At 38.3% G+C, this 19,512-nt stretch overlaps 1 protein-coding gene and 1 pseudogene across 1 annotated transcript; both read right to left on the bottom strand.

Moving 5' to 3' along the window:
- Positions 1–982: 982 nt before the first annotated feature.
- Positions 983–18,601, bottom strand: LOC136280398 (major facilitator superfamily domain-containing protein 12-like; annotated as a pseudogene).
- On the bottom strand, positions 1,847–9,015 carry LOC131774666 (uncharacterized). Its single transcript, XM_059090722.2, has 10 exons — positions 8,479–9,015; positions 6,558–6,666; positions 5,994–6,107; positions 5,671–5,716; positions 3,819–4,801; positions 3,643–3,735; positions 3,466–3,558; positions 2,965–3,138; positions 2,320–2,417; positions 1,847–2,096 (listed from the first exon to the last, which is right to left on the bottom strand). Exons 1-10 carry the CDS (start codon positions 8,940–8,942, stop codon positions 1,847–1,849), a joined length of 2,424 nt encoding a protein of 807 aa, XP_058946705.2. The 5' UTR covers positions 8,943–9,015.
- Positions 18,602–19,512: the final 911 nt, after the last annotated feature.

The following is a 19,512-nucleotide window of genomic DNA, read 5'->3' as shown; positions in this document are numbered from 1 at the left end:
GTTACATCACAATTACTCGTATATCCACTCTGCCAAATAACTATGTTTGAACCCTCAGAATAATAAATTATATCCATAGCGTCTAGACCGTTTTTCAAACTCAGATATTGTCTTATCCTGTTGACAACCGAGGACGTCAAAATGAAGTATCGGAATGATTGTCTTTTTTTTAGTGTTATAAGGAACTCACTACCCTTAATTGTAACTTATAATTAATTGTAAGAAAGGTCTCTCCAGCTGCCATCCAGCCTTCTTCATAAACAGTCGTCCTTTTAAACATCCCTGAATATAATTTTCCTGTTTATCATCAAAACATGCGGAGGTAGAATAAGTTACATGGGCTGGATCGTCATATCACGATAAGCAGACAATTTAGGCAAAATACTCGATGTCAGCATTGTTCGATAGTGACTTTGTTTACTGAAAGCGTGTTGTCACGCAATTTCACGTGTAAAGTAGCTAATTGAGCATGACCCTCGTGGTGAGCACCAGCTGAATAATAACCAACACCAATACTAAAAACCTGTCTTCGTTCTAAGTCTGATGTTTCTTTTACGATACTGACCAAAGAAACTTTTTACCCTAATGCAAGAAATTGAATTTAAAAACACTTTAGCCTAAAATAAGGAACAAGCTGGGTATGATCAGAGGGTGCTAACTGTAATATATTTTTTCTACATATCAGTCTGCAATAGACTTTGTATTTCTACAGTTAACCTTTATTTTTCATTCGTCAGTTTACATTTGATCTTATTCTTGTTACATTTTTTTAGGCAGGGAATATGCTGGTCTAGATATTGACTCTGAACAACCTTACTTCAGAGCCTAAACAAGGAACCTCCCCCTCTCTTCCCTTCCTTTCACCCTCCCTGCCCCCTGGCCTCCCTCCCCTCCCAGCCCTCCCAGCCCTCCCAGCCCTCCCAGCCCTCCCAGCCCTCCCAGCCCTCCCAGCCCTCTCTGCCCTCCTGTCCTTCGCCTCATTTTCTCATGGTTGAAAATTAGTTTCAGGCATAATTAAGACTGCGAACATGACCATACTAGTTCTTAAAAAACCAAAAAATGTCATAATACACGTAGCTATAATCTATGAAAAGTTTTTGCCTCTCCGCGATTGATCTAAACGGTTCACATTATTTGTTCCGAGATGTGAACAGTTTTCCGAGCGCGAGGTTCAAAGAAAACTTTGAGCTATCAATAGAAAACAAGAAAATGTGAAAAAAATTTTAAAATTGATAGAATCATTTTCAATTAAGATGCAATGATATTGTTATAATTATTAAATATAGAAGATCACTATTTATCTAAAATTTAGGAAAAGTACACTCTCGTCCATCTTGGTGCGAGAAGTTATTACGACTTGTCTCCTTTTATTTTACGGAATTCTACGATCGCAAAACTTTTCATGTAAAATCTAAGCAATAACAGACAGAAATGAACTTTACAATCTCTTTGATTTTAACTTGATAGAACCTCTACACATAATGCAATTTTCAAAGAATTCAAAGTTTTGAGTCCTCAGAACAAGAATCCACCACCACGATGGAGGTATTGTGACTATCATCCAAGCTGTGGTTTGACGTTGCTTTGACTCCCGATGGACATTGGTTAACTTGAACATCAAACGACGATTGGCCGTGTAGAGCCTCAACATCTTCTGAAACTAGAAGAATAAATTGACAGAGGAAGTTTTCGTTCACAACAAAGACAACCACATGTAATGTTGACCAGCAAACTTGAAGCTCTAAGTTTAAAACCGTCTTATTAACTGAGCACGACAGTACTACATAGACGCACAACCATTGCGAAGTAAATGCATTACACAGGCTTGTGTCATTTAATAAGATTACTAATTTAAACAGAGGAACGCTTGACACGATTGCGTCAGGGGGTAATTAAGAGTATTTGCAGTTATTCTCCATGCGTTACCCAAGTTAGAGACGTCTAACAACTTGACAATGTACTTACCTTTACTTTTGCATATAAAGTTAGATGGTTGGAAAAACAAAACCAGCAAGAATGCCACCAGAGTTAATAATCCAGGCGCCATTAGAAACACATGCCGTACGTAGTTGCTAACTGCCTCATTTGAGCTGGTTCTAAATTGAATAAAGGAATTGAGGAGTTTACTAAATAATTCATGATTTTAAAACTTTCATTACAATTTAAAATGGTCAACGATGGCCTGGTCAAGCTGGTAAAGACAAACCTGTTGAATACACTTTTCGAGTTTTAAGAAATCGGCTGGTCATCTAAACGTTTTAAATACCATGTTTCTTGTTCCTTCCAAGGTACATTACAATAAAGATTTGATAGACTAACCTTTCTTCTGGATAAAACTCCTGTATACCAATGATAAGTGCACCGCTTGAGATTCTGGCGATTACAGTGATAATGGAAAACACTGATCCACTGGTTTCCTGAAAGGAAAGCACCGTATTAACTCATTGATCTCAGATGGGAAACCAACATTAGTTCTAATATTTACGTCACGTAACTCATATTTACGTTACTTAAGTCTTTACTCCTAAGACCAACAGGTCTTTAATTTCTCCTCACATTGTCACTGCTGAACCAAACATTTACGTCAAGAGAGAAAAAGGTACTGAAATGATCGCCAATCAAACTGAAGGTCTTGATTGTTAAACCAGTCCGCGACTGGAACGGTTCCTTTTCATTACCCCTTCACTCGAAATTTCCCAAACTTCAGGCAGTCTAACTGTATTTACTTTAAATTCTCATTAGCTGCTTGTGAGATTTTCCTCCGCTCTGACTAAGAGTTGTGATTAGTATGTATTTTGTAATGCGACATTTAAAAGAAATTCTATGTCATTTCAATTTCAAACATGACTACTTTTTCAGTCAATTGGTCCGATAGCTGGTTGAAAATACACTGTAACTGAACTGATCAGAGTTTGCGACTTAGCCTCTCCTCGAAACCTTTGAAGCTTGTTTCAAAGCACTAACCTTATTTTCCCCGATCAGCTCAGTGATGAAGACCAGTGCCATGACGCACATAATGGACAGACCACTTCCTATCATAAACACTGGTGCATACGTTGATTGTCTGGTGGAGAGGGTTTGAAAATAGCTCCAAACAACGCCACCCATCACTAATAAACTTGCCAGAAGGTAGCTCCACTAGATGTGGATATCAACGAAAGTATGAAAGTTATCAAGACTAATTCAACAAATAAAGTTGTTCTTGGTTCTGTAACAAGCAAGAGACATAGAAAAACTCCGAGAATCCCTTAAAGAATCGAACTCCTGACTATCGTAACTTGAGAAAAGATGGTTCATGCGTCGAGTTAAGTTAAATAAAGCCATTAAGATGATCGTTGATTTATTGCCCCTCTCAGCCGATCATCATCATCAAGTAAATAATCCGACAATTGGCGCAATCATTGCATTTCCACCATCACAAACGTGGAATGACCATCTAGCAAAAGCTGTTAATCTAGGTCTTACCGTACTTCCAATTTTCCTTTTCAGTTTGTTACAGGCTGAACTCGCTACAGAGCCACTGGTTAGGAGAACGAGTGGAAAATAAGCGGTAGCTGCCTGATTCACGGAAAAAAATATTATTATATTATTATAATTATCAATGAGTTTGAAAACAGCTGAGCACTTCAGACTGAAATATACCTTGGGAAATAATAATCCCTCTGTGAGGAATAGCGGTAAATAGCCGTGTACAGAGTCTTGCGCAAGGCGTGTACATGTAAAGATAATGGCTACCTGAGAATTAAAACACGAGAAAAAATATCACAGAGAGTCAATTAAATCAACAAACAAAGATAGTTGGAAACGTGAAGGTTTACCATATACACGTGTGGATCTTTTAGCCAGTTTTTGATTCCTTTTGGACGTCTACCCTCAGATGGAGAACTTGTCGATTGAACAGGGAGACCAAGAAGATCAGGGTTATCCCCTGAAGTTAACGAATTATCTGTGGTATCGCAACCTTCTGTTTTTTCTATTTTTCTGCCGTGTTGTTTTGGAATATTTTCATCCAAACTCGTTTTGTTGTCAGGTGTGTGATCGAGATTTATTCCATGTCGTTCTGTTCCGTTCATTGACGGCATTTCAAGAAGTCCAGAAGGATCGAAAGTCACAGACTTTTTTTGCTTCCTAACTGATGTACCGCAGAGGCTTTCCTTCTTATCATTACCACCTCCATCATCTTCAAATCCAGAGTTAGAGAGACCAAATTTACCATCATCCGGAATAAGCACCATTCCATGTTTTCTTTGCTTAAATGCGGTACAAAAAGATGTTGTTGGGGCCGCACTGTTGGTCATTTTCCACATATCCGCTTCAGTGGTGTTTTTGATCTCTTCGTGTCTAACGTTCCACGACTCCTCATCAGTTGCATGATCGTCGGCTATACCGTCCATTGTAACTTGGTTTTCCATGACAGCAAAACCTGTTGGTTGTTTGTGCTCTTCGTGTTGTAATCTCAACAGGATGCCGTCAAAATCAAGCATTAGTGGACTCTTCTTGCGTTCACAATCAAGATGCTGTACTTCTAAAGCAACTCGTATTTTTGTATCCTCACTTTCTGGATTCTTAGTGGTCTCCTCTTCCGAAGACCACGGCTGATCATGATTTCGATCAGTGTTATCAATTTTCCCGTCGGCAAACATAGCAACAGCAAACCTCTGCAGAAGACTTCGTTTTCTGATACGCATTTCATGGCTTTTGGTTTCTCCACATCTGTTCATCTCACTTCGATGTTCTTCATATTCAGTTGAAGCCATAACCGTGTCAGTAAACTTAAAAGCAAGACTGTTCCGTCTCGAATCTTGAGCAAAAAAAACAAAACAACCAATTAGCGAACGTCTGGTTTTTCTGTGTTAGGGTTCAACGGTGGAACTAAATCGTGCCAACTTCAGCAAAATCTTTGTCGGATCAACCATTAACATTTATTCCCTTAAAATAATCTCAAATAATATTTTTATAAAATGGGATATATGGACTTTTTCTCGATTAGTTTTTGTTCTACTTCTTTTCCCCGTTGGAACTTGTTAGTGAAAAATCTGAGTTACCTCAGCTAGGCTGGAGTTTTTGCGCTGCGCTGAAAAAAAGTTACCGTAAAGTTGTCTAAAAAGACGATCCTTAGAACGCTGGGTTGACAGGTGAAATTCTTTGCGCCATCCTTGCCATCTTCTTTGCTGGTTCTTCGAAGTAAAACTCGAGCTACTAACGTAGTCGACATTAAGCTTCTTAGCGGAATGCAGTCTAGAAATAACTGAAGTTATAACTGAATAACTGAAGAGAGCTTGAGGGTTGGATATCCTTACTGTGACCACTAATCTTAATCTCCAGTTGATATGCACTTCTAAACTAGAAATTTTGCTTTAAAGAGGACGTTTTCTTAACATTTCAAGCAAAATTGGGTGCTCTCTCCATATAAGAACACCTTATCAAACCTGTGGCATGCCTGCACACAGTCATGGTTAATAGGCTCTCAAAAATACCGAGGCAACAATACACTAAATATTAAGAAGCTCCATGCAAAAATAAGACCTATCCCCCTTTAGATGAAGACGAGCGGAGTTTTTAATTTTTGTAGTTTAGTTTGATGTCGGAGAGGACGTTAGATATGCAATTTTATCACAAACAGCGACGGTTTTTATAATAATACACCACAGTACATATCTATAAACTTACTGGCATCTTCGGGTCCAAACTCTTCAATGACTACTCCAGGAGCTTTCTGCAAAATAACAGGAAAGTGGCCAAAGTGAATTAAAGGTTGCTTCAGGCAATGTGCAGACCATACCTCTATCCCTCTGGTCACGCTATGTAACTTCAAGACCCGTTCAGATTAATAGACCTCTTGCATTGTAGATAAATCAAATGAAGAACGAAGAAACAATCGCACAAACGCGCTGTTATTAGCTCCAAGGTGTTATCTGCTTTCCGAACGCGAAAATAAATCTTTGTACGACCATTATTTGAAAAGCAAATATCATTTTTGCTTCCTGTCTTACCGTAAGATCCGTTATGGCGCTTTCTTTACTCTGACGTTTTTGATGTTCCTTTGTACCAATGTGGAAGATGGCTGCAAAGAAGAGTCCTGTTCCAGTAGCAATCCAAGAGAGATACTGTTTAGAAAAGAATTAATCAACTGGCATTTTAGTCCTTTAACTCCAAGAAATGATTAATTTGTACCTCTGCCAGTAATAAACATACATTCTTCAGCCAACAGCTGATGAGAATACTCATACTTATCAGGTAAAAGTTGTTATCTTGAAAAAACAATAAATTCTCAAAATTAATTTACAAGGAAATACAAAGCAGCTCCAGGAGAGAATTGGCAATCAGATCTTGAAAGTTGAAGGGTTAAGGACTAAAAGAAGATTTTTAATGCCAGCAGAGATGTGTGGAAGGAGGCTGGCAGGCTGACAGGCTGACAGGCAGCACACTGGGGAGAGAAAACCAAATTGCTGCAACCCGTTTGGTAATTGCCCCTTTTTTCATTTCATTGTTATGAGCTTCTGCCTGTTTGTCAAAGCATATCGTGGCATAGAACTTTTAACGAAGCTGCTACTTACCACAAAATCTGAAAGGCTCTGAGGTCCCAGAGTAACGCTATGGTCGTGTCCGAAAATACCCCAAGCGATCACGTATATGTAAATACCACTCAGGAAGCTGAACATTGTCCTTTGAACAAGAAAAAGAGAATAATGAGGAAAATTGCTCTACAAGATGAGTTAGGAAAAAACGGCCTCGGGGTGTCCGTGCTTGAGTTATACAAGGGATTTATACAAGCATATTAAAAACAAATACGATTGCCGTATAAACTGTGTCTTAAAAAATGTCTCTTGAAGCAGACTTCATGGCGCTAAGAGCTGTACATTCTCGACGGATTCAGTTTCAGTTGTAATAAAAGTGATTTATCCCACAATGCTCAAACAAATGTTGTACACAGAGATCAAGAAGGTGTAACAGGCAATTGAAAGCCTTTCACCATGATTTCTGATAAAAAGAAAACAGCGGTTAAAGAAAAAAGGAATGATAATGCTCATTAAAACTGATGTCAAAAGGTGCCAAGATTTTCGCCCGTCGGGATTCTTTGAAAGAAAAATTTAATTTTGAATGAAGAATTAAGCTGCCGGCAGAGGTCGTTGAAGAAATTTTCCACCGCGCACAATAGCTGTTCTCTTGTCCGCATTTTAACCAGAAAGTACACGCTACCACTCCATATGAAAACTTCGCAAATTAGTTGGATACAGATTTATCTTGATGCCTAGTGGAATTCTTACCTACAGTAAATTTTTTTGTTCTTATAACACACACACTAAATTGGCCTTGCTTAAAAGAACTCGCTAAACCATAAATTGACGCTAGAACTCGACTGTAGCTTATTATTCTTGAGAGTCATCAAATTGATGAAGATGGGGGTTGATGATAGTGAGACTAATTGTTGCAATTTTGATTTGCCTCTAACCACATCTTTAGCGTTGCCTTGTTTTCAGAGAGAAGCTGAGGAAGTGGAACATCAAACGATAATTGATCTGCTTGAGCCTCAACATCCTGCGTGTCTACACAGGAGAAATGGCACGCGAAAAGGTTATGCATTGGAAGGCATAAAACAATATATGTATAAATTTCCCACCGCACACAATAGCTGTTTTCTTGTCCGCATTTTAACTAGAAAGTAGATGCAACCAGTCCATATGAAAACTTCGCAAATTAGTTGGATACAGATTTAATATAATTATCTCGAATCATGTACAAAATAACTTGATGATGTCCTTAAATGCAACCTCAAAAGTAAATCCCTGCCTAATTGGCCGCTTGAGACTTTATGGAGTGTTATAACTGGAGCAATTGACGCGAAAATTTTATTCCTCACACAGGAATACAAGTTGCCGTCCATTATGGCCAGTAAGGTCAATCAATGGCTGAATGCATGATAAAAACTGATGAATACGTTCGAAGCTTAATTTCACGTGTGTGAACACTAAAAATGGAGGTCTGAGCAGACATACGCATAGCTGGAAGGTTTTTCATTAAATTAGTTTTATTTCCAATAACTTTTACAAAGCAATAGGCAATGGTACTTAAGTCAACCGGCTTACGCTTATGCAGTGTTGTAGTGAAAAGCAACTTTAGGAGAGTCTGGTTATGAAATAAAAACTTTGCGTCATCATCTGATTAGCAAAAATGTTACATTATGACGTCTTCCGCTTTGTTAGAGATCAAAGGTGACGTCAGAATATGCTCGTGGCACACGGGGCGTAGCCGAGTGTATAATTTATATTTTTACCACATTTTGACATATTCTGTGATTCTTGAACTGTAAACCCGCATCAACATATAATTAGACTGTTTTAGATGATAAAAAAGAAAAATTGGGTAAATGGCGACCTTAACTAAGCGTCTGTCCTCCAGTAGATCTTTGGTAAGAGCCCAACAAAATGGGTGAACAGTTAAATTTAATTTAATTTAATACTTTCATAAATAGCAAACCTCATGGCGCTAAGATCTGTTTGTTCCTCAACCGAAACGGCTGTAGCTGTGATGAAAGCCAGGTGATTTATCTCCACTACGCTGAAACACATACAAAACAGTGAAAATAAGAAACCGTAATAGACGGTGGGAAGCCAAGTTTGATGACTTCCAGTACAGAGAAAGCAACGGTTGAAGCAGAGAGGAAGTACGATTCCCATAAAAACCGTTGCCATAAGATGCCAAGATTTTCGCTTTCCAATTTTCTGTGAAAGAACGGGTACTTTAACCATATCACCAAGGTAACCAGAGATTACTGAAGTCAACGCGTCGACAATTTGTCCAATGAGTATTATAAGTCCAGTGTTCGCAGCTGAAAGTTCCACTACCTCCATGAAAAATAGGAGAGAAAATAAAAACATGCACTTGCAGAGGTCATTGAATATACTTCCCGCTGCACACAGTAACCTTTCTCCTGTACGCATTGTAAAAACGGGTCTCCTTGGTCTGGACACGCTACTCTCTCTCTCCCACAGTTAAACCTGCTTCCATTCTATCGGAAGCCCACTTTTACCACTTTCATATGGGTGTGTGACGTTCCCACTTGATAAGGAAATAATGCACCAATCACAGCCCGCTTTTTGTTTTCCAGATAGTCAATCATATTAATCGCTCTGACGTAGGGCTAACGCTTGAAACGTGAGCCTTTTCACTCTTTGCGGTGGCCAATTTACGTTTTCAACTGAGTTGTTAACACGAAATTACCATATCAACATAGTCCTAGTGAGGTTTCCGCGGTGAACTTGTCACCATTTTGCCTTGGGGCTGCCAGAGATTTTAGAGATATCCCATGGATGTAAACCTAGGTAAATCTTAAAAAGTTACCTTAGGTCCTCTATTTGTTCGTCGACTAATGTCAGGGGTAAAAATCTACATCTTTAGTAAAAGTTCATTTTATTTTTCTGAAATTATTCGATTGTAGCTCTATGTGAGTCACTGAGTAAGTCACTGATATTTATAACACATTTTGATGTCTTCTGATGCCCTGAATCCTTTTTATCCTTATCATCTTATTCCTCCTCTTCTTTGGTTTGACCTTTCCCAGGTCGTTGTTGTGCGCATTTAGGTTGCACTTCCACCTCTTGATCTAGTCTTGACAGGATCCCTTCCTAAAACCGAGCAAAGAGACTCTTCTTATGTTCACTTTCTAATTGCTGTACTACTACGTGATGAAGCAGATATTGACGGAAGTTGTAGACCGTGAACGGAAGTTGCATTTCCATATGCGTAAACGAAAGTTGTATCGCATTCTACCCCTCCCTACTCAGTGAAAGTCTAAAATAATTTCGATGAAGCTCAGAAACTTACGTGGAAAGAAATAAAACGTTTGTAAATTCTAATAAAAATAATAACCTTAAATAACATTTCCGAACTTCTAAAAATGCAGCTTGAGTCGAGAAGTCGAAATGTTCACACTTAAGGCCCAGTAGCGGGTTCATTTCAACACAAGTTGTGACTACGAGGAAAAGCATCAGAGGCTGTCATATTGGTAAGCCGCGTATTTGCGTTCGTCTTCAGTTGGTATAAAGTAATCATTGCTCTATCATTGTGCTTTTCCTCAGGAGCTCTTCTACATACAGTCCACACATCAATCACAGCGGCCAACATTGTTCTTTGTTTCTCCCGTTCAAGCTTCAGTGGAGTGTTTGAAAAAGGATTACGAGGAGTTTTGAAATTATTTTCGCTTTATTTTATAACTTAACAAGGTTCTTTAATGTCCTGTTACATTTGAATATTTAGTTTCAACTCTTCAAAATTGGTTCAATTTAAATATATCACACGAAACAGTTTTTGGCTGATCCTGTCACAGGATAAATTTACGATCTCTTCTCTTCTTCTTGAGGACTTTGGTTAATTGTTTTTTCTGGTAGAGCCTTTTGATTGAATGTTTTTTAACTAATTACTGCCGCAACATCTAAAAATAGTCGCGTGGTTATGGAAAAAATTGCATAGTGACTATAAAATTAATTCATAAGAATGTACAGAATTGAATCCTACCCCAGCCCCCACAATATTTTACTCTGACTAAAACGAATCAAGCTCGAAATGCATTGAGCTAATCTTTTGCGTCGTTTGAAGGCCTAGATACTGCTGCCGTGCGCTTCTTTTCTTTGCGGTTTTACTGACTCTTTTAGCATAGATAATGTCTGCTTTCTCCACTGAACAACACAGTAGATTGTGAAAGACCACAAAAATTTATTTCTATGCCTGGTGCTATTCTTATCCTCAGTAAACGTTAAAAAACACAATAAATTGACCTTACTTAGAGGAATTCACTAAACCATAAACTGACGTTAGAACATGACCATAGCTTAAAATATATTACAGTTCACACGGCAACCAGGTGGACAATCAGACATAGTTTGATTGCTACTCTGGTTTGCAGATTTAATGAATGTAACCGAAGAAGTTACAATTCATAGACCCAACGTTTCGACACTCCTGTCTGGTGCCTTCATCAGGGGTGATCTAAACGCTGCAACAAGAGGTCCTTTTATATGATCACTGATTAGCGGCCTATTTTCTTACGAGGTGTAAATAGGCGTCAGGAAGCAAACCGCCATCGTCACGATTTAAAGGAGCGTGGGCGGAGTTAATATGCCAAGCCTCCAAACAAAGGCCCTGGTGGTAACGCCCGATTAGTGGTCATAATTTTAGAATTATCCCACCCAATTGTATGGTTAGTTAGGCATGTATGCTCCGATAAGGCTGAATTTTCCTTTTTGCAAAGGAAAACCGCTTTTTGGTGCTCTTTTAACCGTGTACCAAACTGACGTTTGGTCTGAATACATCGGAAAACGAATACATCGGACAGACCAAACGTCAGTTTGGTACACGTGTCATTTAATAAGATTACTAATTTAAACAAAGGAACGCTTGACACCATTGCGTCAGGGGGTAATTCAGAGTATTTGCAGTTATTCTCCTTACGTTACCCAAGTTAGAGACGTCTAACAGCTTGACAATGTACTTACCTTTACTTTTGCAGATAAAGTTAGATGGTTGGAAAAACAAAACCAGTAAGAATCCCACCAGAGTTAATACTCCAGGCGACATTAGAAACACATGCCGCACGTAGTTGCTAAACGCCTCATTTGAGCTGGTTCTAAATTGAATAAAGAAAGTAAGGAGTTTACTAAATCGTGCATATCAATCACAGCGACCATGATTGTTCTTTGTTTCTCCCGTCCAAGCTTCAGTGGAGTGTCTGAAAAAGGATTACAAGGAGTTTTGAAGTTATTTTCCCTTTATTTTATAACTTAACAAGGTTCTTTACTGTCTTCTTACATTTGAATGTTTAATTTCAACTCTTCAAAATTGGTTCAATTTACATATATCACAGGAAACAGTTTTTGGCTGATCCTGTCACAGGATAAATTTACGATCTCTTCTATAATGAAGACTTTTGCTATTTTTTTTTTCTGGTCGAGCCTTTTCATTGTATTTTTTAAAGTAATTTCTACCGCAACATCTAAAAATAGTCGCGTGGTTATAGAAAAAAAAATAACAAAGTGGCTTTCAAATTAATTCATAAGAATGTACAGAACTGAATCCTACCCTAGCCCTCGCAATATTTTGCTCTAACTAAAACGAATCAAGCTCGAAATGCATTGAGCTAATCTTTCGCGTCGTTCGAAGGCCTAGATACTGCTGCCGTGCGCTTCTTTTCTTTGCGGTTTTACTGACTCTTTTAGCATAGATAATGTCTGCTTTCTCCACTGAACAACACAGTAGATTGTGAAAGACCACAAAAATTTATTTCTATGCCTGTTGCTGTTCTTATCCTCAGTAAACGTCAATTGACCTTACTTAGAGGAATTCACTAAACCATAAACTGACGTTAGTACATGACAATAGCTTATTATTCTTGAGAGTCATCAAATTGATAAAGATCGAGGTTGATGATAAGGAAACTAATTACTGCAACTTCCATAATTAAAAGCAACTAGATTGAAAAGCATTGATGTAGATTCGACTCAATCTCGTCTACCGCCACCTCACATGACCTACATTTGGCCGATTATTAAGAAGTGCTTTTAAAACATTGACATTGGAAATAAGTTTACCATCTCTTTCAACATCTTCTGAAACTAGAAGAACAAATTGACAGAAGAAGGTTTCATTAACAACAAAGACAACCACGTGTAATACTGACTGACAAACCTGAAGCTCTAAGTTTAAAACCGTCTTATTAATTATAACTGAGCATGGATATCAGTACTACATAGACACAAAACCATCACGAGGTAAATGCATTTACAAAGGCTTCTGTTATTTGTAAGATTACTAGTTTAAACGAAGGAACGGCTTGACACCATTGAGTCAGGGGGTAATTCAGAGTATTTGCAGTTATTCTTCATCCGTTACCCAAGTTATAAACGTCTAACAGCTTGACAATGTACTTACCTTTACTTTTGCAGATTTGTCAACAATGGCCTGGTCAAGCTGGTAAAGACCTGTTGAATATACTCTTCGAGTTTTAACAAATCGGCTGGTCATCTAAACGTTTTAAATACCATGTTTCTTGTTCCTTCTAGGGTAAATTACAATAAAGATTTGATAGACCAACCTTTCTTCTGGATAAAACTCCTGTATGCCAGTGATAAGTGCACCGCTTGAGTTTCTGGCGATCACAGTGATGATGGAAAACACTGATCCACTGGTTTCCTGACAGGAAATTACCGTATTAACTCATTGATCTCAGATGGGAAACCAACATTAGTCCTATTATTAACGTAATTTTTTAACTCTTTACCCCTGAGACCAACAGGTCTCCTATCGGTGTTACCGCTGAATCAAACATTTACGTCAAAAGAGAAAAAGGTAAATGATCGCCAATCAAAATAAAGGTCTTGATTGTTAGAAAAAATCTCCCTATTAGCATCATGGTAAATTGATAGAGAGCGCTATGGGAAATCTGCACACTGATCATGGTGTTAATCAAGTTTCGGAACTAGTCCGCGAATGAAACGGTTCTTTTTCATTACCCTTGTGATTGGCCTTGAAAACTCGCAACAATCTCTCAACCGATCAGATGTAACTCGAAATTTCCCAAACTTCAGGCGATCTAACTGTATTTACTTTATATTCTTAGTAGCTGATTGTGAGATTTTATTTCGTTCTGACAAAGAGTTGTGATTAGTTTGGATTTTGTTTTGCGACATTCAAAAAAACTTTCATGTCATTTCAGTTTCAAAAATGGCTGGTTGGAAATGCACTCTAATGAAATGATCAGAGTTTGCGACTTAGTCTCTCCTCGAAACCATTTAAACTTGTTTCGGAAGACTAACCCTATTTCCCCCGATCAGCTCGGTGATGAAGACCAGTACCATGAAGTACATAATGGACAGACCACTTCCTATCATACCCACTGGTGCATAAGTTGATTGTCTGGTGGAGAAGGTTTGAAAATAGCTCCAAACAGCGCCACCCGTCACAAATAAACTTGCCAGAAGGTAGCTCCACTAGATGTGGATATCAAGGAAAGTATGAAGGTTTCTAAGACTAATTTAACAAATAAAGTTGTTCTTGGTTCTGTAACAAGCAAGACACAAAAAAAAAGAGATCTGAGAATCCTTTGAGGAATCGAACTCCTGACTATTGTAACTAAAGGAAAAGATGGTTCATGTGTCGAGTTAAGTTAAATAAAGCCATTAAGATGATCGTTGATTTATTGCCCCTCTCAGCCAATCATCATCAACAAGGAGATAAATTGACGTTTGGCGCAATCAATGCATTTCTACCATCATAAACGTGGAGTGACCAGCTAGAAGAAGCTGTTAATCCAGGTCTTACCTTACTTCCAATTTTCCTTTTCGGTTCGTTACACGTTGAACTCGCTAAAGAGCCACTGGTTAGGAGGACGAGTGGAAAATAAGCGGTAGCTGCCTGATCCAGAACAAAAATACGATGAGATTATTATAGTTATCAAAGTGTACATGTAAAGATAATGGCTACCTGAGAATTAAAACACGAGAAAAACGTCACAGAGAGTCAACTAAATCAGCAAACAAGGATAGTTGGAATCGTGAGGGTTTACCAAGTACACGTTTGGATCTTTTAGCCAGTATTTGATTCCTTTTGGACGTCTTCCCTCAGATGTAGAACTTGTCGATTGAACAGGGAGCCCAGGAAGATCAGGGTTATCCCCTGAAGTTAACGAATTATCTGTGGTATCGCAACCCTCTGTTCTTTCTATTTTTCTGCCGTGTTGTTTTGGAATACTTTCATCCAAACTCGTTTTGTTGTCAGGCGTGTGATCGGGATTTATTCCCTATCGCTCTGTTCCGTTCATTGACAGCATTTTAAGAAGTCCAGAAGGATCGAAAGTCACAGAATTTTTTTGCTTCCTAACTGATGCACTGCAAAGGCTTTCCTTCTTATCATCATGACCTCCATCATCTTCAAATCGTGGTCTTTTTCCACAAATCTTCTTCAGTAGTGTTTTTGATTTCTTCTTGTCTAGCGTTCCACAACATTCCATCAGTTGCATGATCGTCGGCTTTATCGTCCATTGTAACTTAGTTTTCCATGGCACCAAAACATGTTGGTTGTTTGTGCTCTTCGTGTTGTAATATCAACAGGATGCCGTCAGAATCAAGCATTAGTGGACTCTTCTTGCGTTCACGATCAAGATGCTGTACTTCTAGAACAACTCGTATTTTTGTATCCTCACTTTCTGGATTCTTATGATTTTGATCAATGTTATCTATTATCCCATCGGGAAACATGGCAACAGCAAACTTCGCGGAAGACGTCGTTTTCTGATATGCAATTCATGGCTTTTGGTTTCTCCACATCCACATTTGATGTTCTTCATATTCAGTTGACCCCATAACCATGTCAATAAACTTAAAAGCAAGAATCTTGAGCAAAAATACAAAACGAGCAATTAAAAAACGTCTGGTTTTTCTGTGCCAGGGTTCAACGGTGGAACTAAATCGTGTCAGCTTCAGGAACATGTCTCAAATCTTTGTCGGATCAACTATTAAAACTTATTCCCTCAAAATGATCTCAAATAAGATTTTTCTGATACGGGATATCTGGACTTCTTCTCGTTTAATTACACTGAAAAAAAGAGTTGTAGTAAAGTATAGTAAAGTTGTCTAAAGAGACGATCCTTAGAAGGCAGGGTTGACAGATGAAATTCTTTGCCCCATCCTAGCCATCTACTTGGCTGGTTCTTCGAAGTAAAACTCGAGCTATTAACGTAGTCGACATTTAGCCTCTTGGCGGAATGCAGTCTAGAAATAACTGAAGAGAGTTTGTGGGTTTGATATCCTTGCTGTGACCACTAATCTTAATCTCTAGTTGACATGCGCTTCTGAACTAGATATTTTGCATTAAAGAGGACGTTGTATAAACATTTCGAGCAAAATTTGTGCTGTCTCCAGATAGGACCACCTGTATCAAACTTGTGGCATGCCTGCACACAGTCATGGTTAATAGGTTCTCAAAAATACCGAGGCAACAATACACTAGATATTAAGAAGCTCCATGCAAAAATAAGACCTATCCCCCTTGAGATGAAGATGAGTAGCATTTTTCATTTTTGTTGTTCAATTTGATGTTGGAAAGGACGTTGGATATGCAATTTTAGCACAAACAACGACGGTTTTTTTAACAATACACCAAAGTACATATCCATAGACTTACTGGCATCTTCGGCTCCAAACTCTTCAATGGCTATTCCGGGAGCTTTCTGCAAAATAACAGGAAAGTGGCCAGAGTGAGTTAAAGGTTGTTTTAGATAATGTGTGGACCATACCTCTATCCCTCTGGTCACGCAATGTAAATTCAAGACCCGTTCAGATTAATAGACCTCTTGTAGATAAATCAAATGAAGAACAAGGAAACAATCGCATAAGCGCGCCGCTTTTAGCTCCACGGTGTTGTCTGCTTTCCGAACGCAAAAATTAGTTTTTGCATGACCATTATTTGAAAAGGAAATATCCTTTTTGTTTCCTGCCCTACCGTAAGATCCATTGTGGTGGTTTCTTAACTCTGACTTTTTTGAGATTCCTTTGTACCAATGTGGAAGATGGCTGCAAAGAAGAATCCTGTTCCAGTAGCGATCCACGAGAGGTACTGTTCAGAAAAGAATTAAACATACATTCTCCAGTCAACAGCTGATGAGAATACTCATGTTTATCAGATAGAAGTTGTTATCTTGATCTAACACTAAATTCTCAAGAATTAATTTACAAGGAAATGTAAAGGTCCCAGAGTATCGCTATTGTCTTGTCCGAAAAGGCCCCAGGCGATCACGTATATGTAAATACCACTAAGGAAGCTGAACATTGTCCTTTTGAACAAGAAAAAGAGAAGAATAATAAAAATTGTTCTTAGATGTCACGTTTATCATTCCTACATGATAAGTTAGGAAAAAACGGCCTCAGAATGTCCGTGCTCGAGTTGAGTTATATAAAAGTCATACAAGGGATCTATACAAGTATATTAAAACAAATATGATTGCCCTTTGAACTACGTGTCTTAAAAAAGGTTTCTTGAAGCAAACTTCATGGCACTAAGAGCTGTACATTCTCGACGGGTTCAGTTACAGTTGTAATAAAGGTAATTTACCTCCACAATGCTCAAACAAATGTTGTACACCGAGATCAAGAATACAATTGAAAGCCACCCACCAGGATTTCAAGAAAACAGCGGTTCAAGAAGAAAGGAATGATAATGCTCATTAAAACTGTTATCAAAAGGTGCGAAGATTTTCGCCCGCCGGAATTCTTTGAAAGAAAACTTTTAAATAAAAAATTAGGCTGCCGGCAAAAGTCGTTGAATAAATTTCCTACCGCGCACAATAACAGTTCTCTTGTCCGCAATTTAAACAGAAAGTAGACGCAACCAGTTCATTTGAAAACTTCGCAAATTAGTTGAATAAAGATTCAACATAATTATCTCGAATCATGTACAAGTTAATTTGATGCTGTCCTTAAATGGAACCTCAAAAACAAATCCCTACGTAATTGGCTGCTTGAAACTTCATGGGGTGTTATAATTGGAGCAATTGACACGAAACTTGAAGACTTGCACAGGAATACAAGTTGCAGCCATTATGACCAATAAGGTCAATCAACGGCTGAATGCATGATAAGAACTGACGAATATTTACCAAGCCTAATTTCGCATGTGTGAGCACTAAAACTGGAGGTCTGACAGACATACGCATAGGTAGAAGGTTTTTCATTAAATTAGTGTTATTTCTTATGACTTTTACGAAGCAAGAGGCAATGGTACTTATGTCAACCGACTTACGCTCATATCAGCGTTGCAGGGAAAAGTAACTTTAGGAGAGTTTGATTATGAAATAAAAACTTCGCGTCATCATCTGATTAACAAAAATATTACATTATGATGTGCTTCCGTTTTGTTATAGATCAAGGATGGCGTGAGAATGTGCTCGTGGCACACGAGGCGCAGCCGAGTGTCTAATTGATGTTGTTACCACGTTTTGACATATTATGTGATCTTGAAGTATAAATCTACATTGACATGTAATCTGTTTGTTTTAGATGATAAAAAAAGCAAAATTGTGCGGATGGCGACGTAGACAATGCGTTTGTCCTCCAGTAGATCTTTGGCAAGAGCCAAACAAAATGGGTGAACAGTTAAGTTTAATTTAATATAATACTTTTAAATATAGCAAACCTGATGGCGTTAAGATCTGTTAGTTCTTCAACCGACACAGCTGAAGTTGTGATGAAAGCCAGGTAGTTTATCTCCATCACGCTGAAACAGATGTTATACAGTGAAAACAAGAAACCGTAATAGACGGTGGGAAGCCAAGTTTGATGACTTCCACCACAGAGAATGCAACGGTTGCAACCGTTGCCATGAGATACCAAGATTTTCGCATTCCAATTTTCTGTGAAAGAACGGGTACTTTAACCATATCGCCGAGGTAACCAGAGATTACTGAAGTCAACGCGTCGACAATTTGTCCAATGAGTATTATAAGTCCAGTGTCTGCAGCTGAAAGTTTCACTACCTCCATGAAAAATAGAAGACAAAATGAAAACATGCACTTGCAGAGGTCATTGAATATGCTTCCCGCTGCAAACAGGAACATTTCTCATGTGTGAAATGTAAAAACGGGTCTCCTTGGTCTGGACACGCCACTCTCTCTCTCCCCCACTTAAGAATGCTTCGATTCTATGGGAAGCCCATTTCTTCCACTTTTATATGGGTGTGTGACGTTCGAACTTGATAAGGAAATAGTGCACCAATCACAGCTTGCTTTTTTTTCTTTTTTTTTTTCCAGATAGCCAATCATATCAACATAGTCTTAGTGAGGTTTCCTAGCCCGGCCCTCACAATATTTTACTCTAAGTAAAACGAATCAAGCTAGAAAAGTTAATCTTTTGCGTCGTTTGAAAACCTGGATACAATAACTGAGTGCTTCTTTTCTTGACGGTTTTACTGAATTTTTTTTTCAGGATAATGTTTTGTTTCTCCATTGAATATCACAGTAGATTGTGAAAGACCACTAAAGTTTAATTGGATTTCTGGTGCAGTTCGTATCCACAATAATCTTTTTGTTCTTATTACACATAATAAATTGACCTTGCTTAGAGGAATTCGTTAAACCATAGATTGACGCTTGAACTTGGCTACAGCTTGTTATTCTTGAGTCATCAAATTGATAAAGGTCGAGGTTGATGATTACTAGACTAATTATTGCAATTTACGTAATTAAGGAAAAGGAAGTTGATTGAGAAACACTGATGCAAATTCGACTAAGTCTCGTTCACCGCCATCTCCCATGACCTACATTTGGCCGATTATTAACTAGTGCTTTTAAGAAACTGACATTGGAAATGAGTTTACCATCTCTTTGGAAGAAGAAATATGAACTGAATAACCTATTTCGAACAAGGAATTATCCTTACCTGGATATCCGAGTAAAATGTTTATATAGCCAGTGAACTGACGGATTTTGGCTGGTTTTGAGTCATTGATACAATTTAGAATAATCTAGAG

Source organism: Pocillopora verrucosa, chromosome 4, assembly GCF_036669915.1.
Source record: "Pocillopora verrucosa isolate sample1 chromosome 4, ASM3666991v2, whole genome shotgun sequence".
NCBI classification, from domain to species: domain Eukaryota; kingdom Metazoa; phylum Cnidaria; class Anthozoa; order Scleractinia; family Pocilloporidae; genus Pocillopora; species Pocillopora verrucosa.
The sequence above is the reverse complement of the archived record's forward strand: the minus strand, read 5'-3'. Positions and strand labels throughout refer to the sequence as shown.

Coding starts and splice junctions, on each gene's coding strand:
- LOC131774666 (XM_059090722.2), bottom strand. CDS start 8,942: ATGCGTACAGGAGAAAGGTTACTGTGTGCAGCGGGAAGTATATTCAAT. Junction 5,717..5,993: donor GCGCCATAACGGATCTTACG/GTAAGACAGGAA, acceptor GTTATTTTGCAG/AAAGCTCCTGGAGTAGTCAT. Junction 4,802..5,670: donor GTTTGGACCCGAAGATGCCA/GTAAGTTTATAG, acceptor TTTTTGCTCAAG/ATTCGAGACGGAACAGTCTT.